A 10,290-nucleotide genomic window follows, 5' to 3' on the forward strand; every position below is an offset into this window, starting at 1 on the left:
TTACTGAACAAAAAATTTAATTTTTCATTTCACAAGTTAGTCTTCCCTTTGAGCTGTCTTCTTGTGGATCATGGTATCAGTTTCTCTGTTTTGAGTTTGGTAGCTATGTACAAAATTCCATGTAATAAGTTATTGTAACTGTTGTAATAACAAGTCATGGTTAGGTGATACGTGATAGCAAAAAGGGTCAATGCGCATAAATGAGGCTAAACCCCATTATACATGTAAAATAAAAAGAACAGTCAAAACTGTGGAGTTCTCCCACCTAACTCGAAAGAAGGGTAATCTCTTATTATGTTGCATTTTTTCTTCTTCCATTCTACTTCCTGATATCATTCGAACTTGAGATTCTCAGTTGTATATGGATCTAGAAAATTACCTCATGTTTGTTCGTTAATAAACCCCAGTGGATTCATGCAAATTCAACTAGCGTCCTTTCTATTATTCAACTGTAGTAAAAGTATTACTAAACGATAAGAGAAAATTATTCCTAAAGATATTTTTAGGCATCCACAATCATTTTGGTTTTCTTTTTTCATTAGCTTACATAGATTAAAGAACATCTAATGCATGCAAATATTCTTATTTGATGTCCCATAACTTAGGATATCTTTGTTGCAATTGTTAAACAGCAGTATATTTGAAAACATAGAACTAATTAGACTTTGAATTTGTACAACATCAATAATTTTTTTTTAAAAAAAGGGTTAAAATAGTGATAGATATGAAATAGTAGTAATACATAATGAAACTTGAAGTACAGTCAATAACCAAACAAAATTCAAAACCATTTCCATTTATTCAATGCACGAGGTTATGTGTAATTGAACTAACGTTGAGGAAGTTAAATAGACAATAAATAGTTTGAAATGGCTAACTGTAAATGGTTTCCAGTTCTGGAGAGATGAAACTATTGACATCTTGAGCTTGAGCTTAAGCTTCAGAGGCAGAGAGTGACATGAGTCTCTTCTTGATCTTGTCCAATGATTCCAATGTTGTGTCAAAAGTTGTAGGACTTAGGGACACAAAGCCAGGATTCTGGCTGTTGTACACTGAGAAAACAGTGGATTCTTCAAAACCAGTATTTAGACAGAAGTGGAACAAAGCCTTGGGGAACACAAAGACATCACCAACTTTAAGAAACTTCTGGAAAAACTGGTTTTTGGTGTCAACAAAACCTGCCAACAACACACCTTTGGTAACAAAGATTATTTCAGTAGCCCTAGGATGATAGTGGAAGTTCACCAGGCCATTCCCATCAAGGTCAATTCTTCCAATGGAGAGGCCAAGAGTATTCAGACCATTGAACTCAGCAGCACTCACAATTTTCAAAGATGCACCAAAAATGTCTGTAGGGCCAGCTTTGCTTAGTTCTGTGGTCCTGAAATCTTGAGCTGTTACATTAACTGGGTTTTTGCATTGAAGACCATTGATGAATATGGTCTGCTTATTGGGTGGAACTGCTGGACAAGTGTCCTGAAGATTATCACAATCTCCCAAGCAAACTTGGATGTTGGAAAAAGCCTCCAAGAACAACAACATAAAGAAAAAGGGAGCAAAGGGTTTCATCTTGAATATAAATTAATCTCTTCTTGGTTACTATTTGTTGCACCTCACTATGTTGGCTGAATAAATTATCCTCCTCAGTTTATATATACTAACATATACACACAATTAAGTTCTTGATCTTGTTGAGGGTTGCAAAAAATGCAAGTTAGATAGTCTTGGAGTTCACTTCTGGCTTTGAAGTATAATGTAAGAAGTGTTTGCTTGAAACAAAGGAAACATGCACTGGCCAATTTTACTGATGAGTTTGCACCATGTCCTAATTCCAATATTATATTTGAAACTTGAAGGTTGTATAATAGGAAATTCCATGTGTGGACTGCCAATACCATTCACTGATAGCAACTACTAGAGGAATGACAGCATCAGGGTATCTATTTCAGTGGTCAAATTCAAATAGTTGTGCTGTCAATTTTTTAGGCCATGTTTCTGTTTTGGATAGGAGGTGTTTTAGTATACTACAAGGTTTTCATGTTTAAAGGAGGGAAATTCCTTTGTACTCACTCTTCGAGTATTATATTAATTAAAGCAAAAGTAAAGTGCAATTAGCAGTAATAAAAAGGTAGTTTACAGGGTATCAAGAGGAATCTTTTCCTATGGTGAAGTCTTTTTGACAATGACAAACTTTGGATAGATTTGGAGTGTACTAAATTTTTCCATTAGGCAAATACGAATACGCTACTAGTTTGGTAAAAAGAAACAATTTCCTTTCACCACCGTTACCTCAACAACTCCATTCCTGGGTTATATCCATTGTCACAGCAGTGAAAAATACAGAATTAAATTTATAAATAATTATATTAAAATTGCTTTAGTGAGTAATAAGGCTTCAAATATGTTTACTCTCAAAATAAATTAGAGGAAATGATTTAAAGAGTAAAACCCTTGATTTCTCCCCTCGATAGTTACTATTTATACTGTCCCTTTTATCTACTCTGAGTGTGACTTTCACTCATAATCACTATTAATAGAAAAGTTTTCTCTCATCTTATTTTCATTTATTTGTTTTAATTGAATTTAAATTATAAAAACTTGCCTCGATTTGATTCCCTACAATACACTCTTGATGAATTTTTTTCTTAATACCAGTCACATGTCCTTTTTTATTTTGTTTTAAATTATAATCAATAACCAATTAATAAATTAAAAACCTTCCTGATTTTTGTAATGTTTTTATTTAAATTTTAAAGTACATCAATTTTTATATTTAATCTTTTTGTTTTCTTAAAGATATTAAAAAATAGGACAATTATTCATACATTACACGAGTTAAATAATATATATATATATATATATATATATATATATATATATATATATATATATATATATATATATATATATATATATATATATATATATATATATATATATATATATATATATATATATATATATATATATATATATATATATATATATGATCACCCCTCCTTAAGAGAGAAGAAAACAGGGAAAATGTTCAATTTTCTCTATTAATAAAATTAATTAATATTTTAACAAAATTAATATTTACCGATAAAAAAAATAGAAAACCTATTCTCATGATTCGCAGCAATGTCAAAGTTAGGAGTGGTAGAAGATAAATCCTCCCACTTACAAGAATTTAGGAGGAGTTATCTAATAAATATATGCCAAAATTAATATCACAAATCAAGAGACACCAAGCTTTTTACATGGAAAACTCTCATGTGAATGATAAAAACCATGGGGACAAGCCAGTCAATCAAATTCCACTATAATTAAAATAAATGTACAGAAATATCTTAAACAAGTGCATAAACCATGATTAACAGAAATAGATACAACCAATTCAAAGCATCTAGTTTAAAAATAGAGAATCAATAGGATGAAAGAACTAGAAATTTTGTATGACGTAAACGCAGACTAAATATCTTCCACCATAGGCAATGAATCAACAATCCGACTGTTGAATTTCCAGAAAAATAGATGCAGAGAAACTATTGACAAATTTCAGCTCAATCCAACAATTGACGAAATAAGACACAGCAAGCTTCTGTTTTGGATGTTTCTACATAGAGGAAAGGAGCCTACACCCAACTGTTCAAGGACAATATCCTTCCATGGTGGAGAAAAGTTATAAAAGACTGTTCAATACTAGTTGAGCTTGCTCTAGATCGAGGAATATTAGAATCAACTTAATTTGTGATTTCAACACTTTCTTAATTCTGTCTTCAATCTATCAAATTCAAATTATGTTGGGAGGAGAATATTTTATGTGTGTTTAAGATTTTCAACGAAAATTTATTAGTGCTTTTGATGAGAATAATTTTATATCAATATTATGATTATAAAAAAAAATATCAAATTCCAGTGACACAGCAAAATTATAAATTATAAATATTTGGATAGACATTTATTTTATTTCTTTTAGGCATGCTATTGGATATATAATATGTATAAATATTGCTTTAATGATAGAGAAGTACAGCAGAGAAGTTACGTTACTTGATGTATGTAGAATTCAATAATATTCTAAGCAATTAACAAAAAATTGTCAGATGGAACACTTACAACATATCAGTAATAAAATAATTAAGATATAGGAATGAAATGGTAAGTCTTAATTATCCACTTCATTGTCCACTTACACAATTGGGGGATCAAGGGATATAACAAATATGTATAGAGGGCATTTTCAACATATGCCTATACCGAATAAAAAGAGAGGATGGATTTTGAATAATCCAAAAAGCAGATAAGAAAAATGTTCGCAGTTTAAATTATAGTAAAAGTTTAGAGTAACCCACTATTTTGGTCCCTAAGATGTACTGTGCTCTCATATTAGTCTCTGAAATTAAAGAAATTCCAAATAAGTCACTAACAAATGAGTACAAAAAATCCTAAACAACATGAACATTTAAATCTAAAGAAAAACAATAAATATATGTATAAAAAAGCTATTTTTAGACTATTTTGTGTCAAAATCTTGCTATACTTGAATCTCGACTTCTGAATATATTGTTTCTATAGAATTATATATCTTTTATTCAATTATAATTTTAATATAAATAATATACAATATTATAAAATATACTTTTTTATTCAATCATAGGTTTATATATTATCAATTTTTTCTTTACACATAATTTTGAAATATATTATTTTTTATACTAATAACATTGAAATAATATATGAATGTCAATTGTTACTTAAGAAAACAATGTTACTGTTGTGGTCAGCATATATCATTTGTAATAACATTTTTTTAAACTATTTTACTCTTTAATGAGTAAATATATCACTATTTTAAAAATATTTTAAATCGTTTAACAAATAAAATTTATGCAAAAACAACAAATTTATAAGTTTCAATTCTAATTCTTAACTTTTTTTAATAAATATTTATAAATTTTGAAGGAATCAGAGATTGTCACAACTGCAAATCCTTTTATATTCAAGAACTTGATGTTGTATTAAGAAAGTAGCTCCTGTAGAATTAAATTATCTTTATCACCAATGTCGCAACATTAATTTGGGTTAAAGCAGCACATAAAGCCCATGCTTCTCCTTCCATGACAAGCAGAAGAGGGCATGAACATGGGGTTGAAGTTGTCACAAACGAACCCAAACTATCTCGAATACACATGCTTATACCTGTACAATTCAGTTCATCAAAAAATGATGCATCAATATGGCATTTAAAGGATCCATGCAGAGGTCTATGCCATGAGATTTGTTGTTGGTGGGCATGATAAGCAGGCGTGAATTGGTCGTGGATGTTTTAGCTCATCCAGGCTACTCAAATTTCATAGCAAAAATTGATTGTATCAATAGAGATGTTTACAATGCAGTCAAATTGTTTCTTTTATAAGTAGAGCAAGCTATTCGCTCCTTGATGTATTGGATTTCACTACTTTTCTATGAAGATTGCCCCAACTAAATAACAAATGAAATAAGTTTCAAATACTCACTAATTAAAGTATATACCTTGCAACTTATTCCAAATAATTCCAGTATATGTACATAACATGTAAATCAAAGAACAAGAGGTACTTGAAAAGCCAAAAACTAAAAGACAAGATCCATGTAATGATCTATCCTCTGCAATGAACTGAGTACTTGAAAGGACTTCAAATTCTAAGGATGGAACAATATAAAAATAAATAAATAATAAATAAATGATTACGCTATTACTATGAAGTGAGGGGAAAGTGATAAAAATTGAAAGGTTCAGGAATGGCTTCCACTTTCTAAGCAAAATTGACAACAAACCCTTTCTAGGTGATCACCTAAAAGTATTGCCAGGTATAAAGGCTGAACAAAGCATATGCACCAGAATTTCTTTGTTTCCTCCATTTGATCTCCAACAACCAACCATGCTCTTATAATTTCAGCAATAACTGTTCTCTGGTCAGCGTAGAACATATGCTGACCTTTTAGTAGATACCGCAACTTCAAAGACAAGAAGAGGCAACAGAACTAGAGAGCCACATATCCAAAAAGTTGCAGAATATTTTGAAATGAATTCCAGTTTGCATTGATCAGACATTCTAGATCAAACATGATGACTACTGGTACCAACCAAATTGGTCATCTTAATCGTGACAACCTTTTCCGTTTCCAATTCTTCTTATGCACAACAACACTTTTTGTGTTACTGCAACCATGAGGAAGAGCCAGACTTGATGATGGTTTACCAATGTAGGTTCTGCCTTTCTTAGAAACCCATTTCGGCGGCATATTGTTAACTACAGTGCCAATATCAGTAGAACTATTCAGTTCAACTTGTTTTTGAATTTGATCTAGCATCTGATGGGTTCAAGCCAATGACAGATCCAACGCAAAAGAATCATCCACTGGCTTTTTCCAAAGATCCATCAAAACCTCTTCAAAAGACTGGAAAGACATGGATGGCTGATAACCTTTAAGACTTTCACAAATCATGTTTACTTTGACTTGCAAAGGTTACCTTGCATTTACCAAGAAGAACCACGGGATGCAAATTCAGATCCTGGATTCCACACTATATGTGTTAAGCTACTATCTTTCTGGCTCACAACCTTGGCAAAGAGGTGGTCTTTATCATCCAAGGAAACAGCATAGTCCGGAATTTGAAGTGCTCTATGCCATGATGTAGAAGCAATATATTTTTCCTTCACATTCTGGAAAGAATCACTTTCATCAGCATACCAGTCAAGCCAGCAGCTTGAATGCAACTCAGTTGTTAACTTGGGGACTAACCAATCTACTCTTTGCAGTGCTCCAAGATGTGAATCATCAAAATGTTAGGCTTTCAGTTTAACATGATATGCTTCTAATGCTCCAGAAGCTTCCTGGCTTGCTAGTGGAAAATTTCTCATTGTTGAAAGCCACATTTCTGCAGAACAGAAGGAAGGGTAAGGAGAAAGTGAGTAAAAAATCAAATCAATAACAAACTGACTAACCCATAACTTCAGAAGTAAAACGTTAAGCAACATTTCATTTGCAATATCAGGCTCGCAAGCATGCATGTGAATATGCCTTCAGTCGAACCAGACATTTTATGTGCATGCAAGAGAGAAAAGGAGAAAGATCTAACCAAGATTGGGCAACCAGGCGACTTTGAAATATTCCATGAAAGCCGTTTGGTCAACAAAATCCAGCATGAATTGTTCCAAGGCAAGCGATGCATTAATAGCTCCCCAAATGCTGTACACTATTGTCCCAAGACGCTTAAAAATCTCCCATTGAATCTCAATATTACTACATTTCTTAACAATATTCCTAAGCCAAGATCTACAAACACGCCATAGTGAAAATAGGACAGGACAGCAAAATACATCACTGTAAAAACAATTTAATAGAAGTAAGAAAATTAAGCAGCACTATATAATCAAACTCATTTCCAAAGCAATAAACCTTACCTCAAAAGATCAATTTCAGCTGCAGTGTCGTCAATTAGAAATCCACCGACTTTCCATCCAGGCTCAACACTAATCAATTAAAGCTTTCAACCACTTAGACACACCAGGCTTTGCAAAGCTACGTGTAATGACCCATGCCACAGGAAGTGCATGTTGTCTTGAATAAAAAACTAGTGTGAACAAGGGATACTGCCAATATGAAAAGATAACTAATTGAAATATATTGCAATACAAACAAGATAAACATGTCTCTTTTAGATCTACCATAACTTAAAAGTGATAATTGAAGAAAAAATTATTACTTTAAGTCTATTCACACCAAATGTAGAGTCTGCGGCAACAACACTTCGATGGCCAAAATGAATCATTTTTTTGCAGCTGCCATTCTGTTTGGATCCCCAAGATGAAAGGGTCAGACTCTGAAGTATCCTGAGGAAAAAATCCAGACTTTCTATTGCGTTCAATCCACATGCGGATGCTAGCTTGATCATCTAGATCAGCTCATGGGTAGACCTTTTGATAATCATCCCTAGCTTGTGGACATACTGAGAAGCAAGGCTACTGACTTTTGCATCTGAACCACAATATCACTGAATTCCTTCTATGTGTTTCTCCAAGATATTCTCTTCTGGGATGCACAAATATATCATGGACATAGTTTGCTGCTGAATTTCATTGCAAATATACGGAATTTATTTGGCACTTGGGCCAATGGCATCTCTATCAAGTGATCCGTGGCAGATAAAACCAGACTTGTTAATATGACACCTCTCATTGTATACAATAAGTGCCAGTGATGGCTGAGCATAAAGACGTTTGACAACAAAATGACAAGTACAACCTCACATCAATTGAGGTCTAGCAGCACGATTTTGAGTATTTAGTCGATACCTTCGACTAGGTAATATGCCTCCTCCCCATAATTTTCAGGGCCAAACGAGCACCAGTACCTTCACAAAGAACAAAGTTCAACTACACAACATAAGTATCAGAAACCTAATTGTGCAAATCACCACTTAAGTTTTAAATTATTCTTATGCTAGTCTGCCGTTGGTTCCAAACTTCAGATAGCAACAAGGAAATGATTTGAACTTATGAACAAGTTTAAGATAAAGGAACTTAACAAGGATCAAACTTTCTACAAGAGAAATATGGTTTCACAGTTCCAAGTTCCAATGTTCTATAAAAACATAAAGTAGAAACAAACCAAGCAAGAAAATGCTAAACATATACTACAAAAGCCAAACAACCTTCTGATTACATGAGAATAATCATTTTGAATTACATGGCAGAAACTTACAGCCTGTACTCCAGATACTCATCGTCCTTGTAGTCCTTCAAGCTTCCAATAGTCGGTTTCTTTCCTCTCTCGATATGAAACCTCGTCGTGCACTCGACATTAGAGCATTCACCAATTATAAAAGCATCAACTCTGTCATAGGGAATGAAGGGAACCTCATCATGGTGCTCAGAATTACCAAACTTGGTCCAAGTCAAGTCAGCAGCACAAAACTCCTCCTCAGGTGGGTCTTGCAAAGGAATCTTCCCCACTGATTCAACTATAGCCATATCCACTACGCCACAAAAACCTTCCTTGCTATCTATATATACAGAAAAAACTAGAAGTTAACACTCTTACAAAGCCCTCAACAATCCCCGCCATCGCCCTTGGTGACTCTCCCGGCCCCTCTCTCTCCGCCACCGCCAACCGCCTCTCCGACTTCGCCAAGCTTCTCGCCTTGTTCACTCTAAGAGAGTGTTAACTCCTCGTCCGAAGGAATATTAGGCTCCTCCATCATCATCATCATCATCTTTTCTTTTCTGTCTGCCCATATTATTTTGCGGGTGATGGCCTGGCAGAAGTAAAAGGCCTCCGCTGAGGGGGGGTTCTGGAGAGAGAGAAAAGTAAAAAAGGAGTAGATGTGGGCCAAGGGAACGTGTTTTTGTTTCCGCAAAAATTACACAACAAAAACAGGGATGAAAAATATATATAACAGAAGTACGTTTTTGGTGTACAACAGTAATATTTTTGCCGTGTTATTTTTATCCCAAATACACAATGGAAAAAGTTCCGGATTGAAATGTGTTTCCGTGGTTTTTTTAATGTGTATTGTATAACTAAAACACATTCCTATTTTATATCTTCATAACGGAAGGAATATGTTTTTGTATGCATTTTTTTTTTAAAAATGTTATGTGTTGTCTGTCAGCCTTATTAACTAAATAAAAACATTTTAAAAGACTTGCAATACAATATGAATTACTTATAACAATTAGTAAAATTTATATTTCACATTGACGAAATGAAACCAATAGTTAGAGTTTTAACCAATTGTCAAATGAATACATATAAATACTTAATACAAGAGGAGTTAACTAAAACAATTAATCTTGTCACACGTATTGTCTCTATATGAACAAGTTTCACGTGTGTAATATGTATTTCATTATGATGCAATAAGAAATATGGGACATTGGTGGGGTGTGATGTTAGTGGTGGTAATGATGACAACGACATTGGTGGTGGTGGGTGACAGAGGTGGTATTAACGATGGTGATGGCGGTGACGGTGACAGAGGTAGTAGTATTAGTGGGATAGTGGTAGCAATGTCAATGGTGTTGGTGGCGACCGTAATGACAATGATAGTGGTGGTAGCAGTGTTGGTGGTGGTGGTGGTTGTGATAGTGGTGACAAAAGTGATATTGTTGATGGTGCTGGTAGCAATATCAATGGTGATGGTAATGTCGGTGGTGATAATGGTGACAATGACAGTAGTGTTAATGGTAGCACGAAGTGGTGATTGTGACAATACTGGTGTTGGTTGTGGTGACAATGACACTAATGGTGGTAGCAATA

At 33.6% G+C, this 10,290-nt stretch overlaps 1 protein-coding gene and 1 pseudogene across 2 annotated transcripts; both read right to left on the bottom strand.

The window, feature by feature from the left end:
- Positions 1-782: 782 nt before the first annotated feature.
- Positions 783-1,623, bottom strand: GER7 (germin-like protein 7). The gene has a single exon (NM_001250653.3). The coding sequence runs from the start codon at positions 1,567-1,569 to the stop codon at positions 934-936; it is 636 nt and encodes a 211-aa protein (NP_001237582.1). The 5' UTR covers positions 1,570-1,623; the 3' UTR covers positions 783-933.
- A 3,881-nt stretch (positions 1,624-5,504) lies between these two features.
- LOC100788181 (uncharacterized) lies at positions 5,505-9,400 on the bottom strand (annotated as a pseudogene). The gene is made up of 5 exons (XR_136707.5): positions 8,734-9,400; positions 7,736-8,383; positions 7,434-7,622; positions 7,109-7,353; positions 5,505-6,907 (listed from the first exon to the last, which is right to left on the bottom strand). The product of XR_136707.5 is annotated as an uncharacterized protein (transcript).
- Between the last annotated feature and the right edge of the window lie 890 nt (positions 9,401-10,290).

This window comes from Glycine max, chromosome 8 (assembly GCF_000004515.6).
Source record: "Glycine max cultivar Williams 82 chromosome 8, Glycine_max_v4.0, whole genome shotgun sequence".
Classification (NCBI taxonomy): domain Eukaryota; kingdom Viridiplantae; phylum Streptophyta; class Magnoliopsida; order Fabales; family Fabaceae; genus Glycine; species Glycine max.

What these genes read in the sequence shown, in the direction of transcription:
- GER7 (NM_001250653.3), bottom strand. Translation starts at nt 1,569, where the DNA reads ATGAAACCCTTTGCTCCCTTTTTCTTTATGTTGTTGTTCTTGGAGGCT.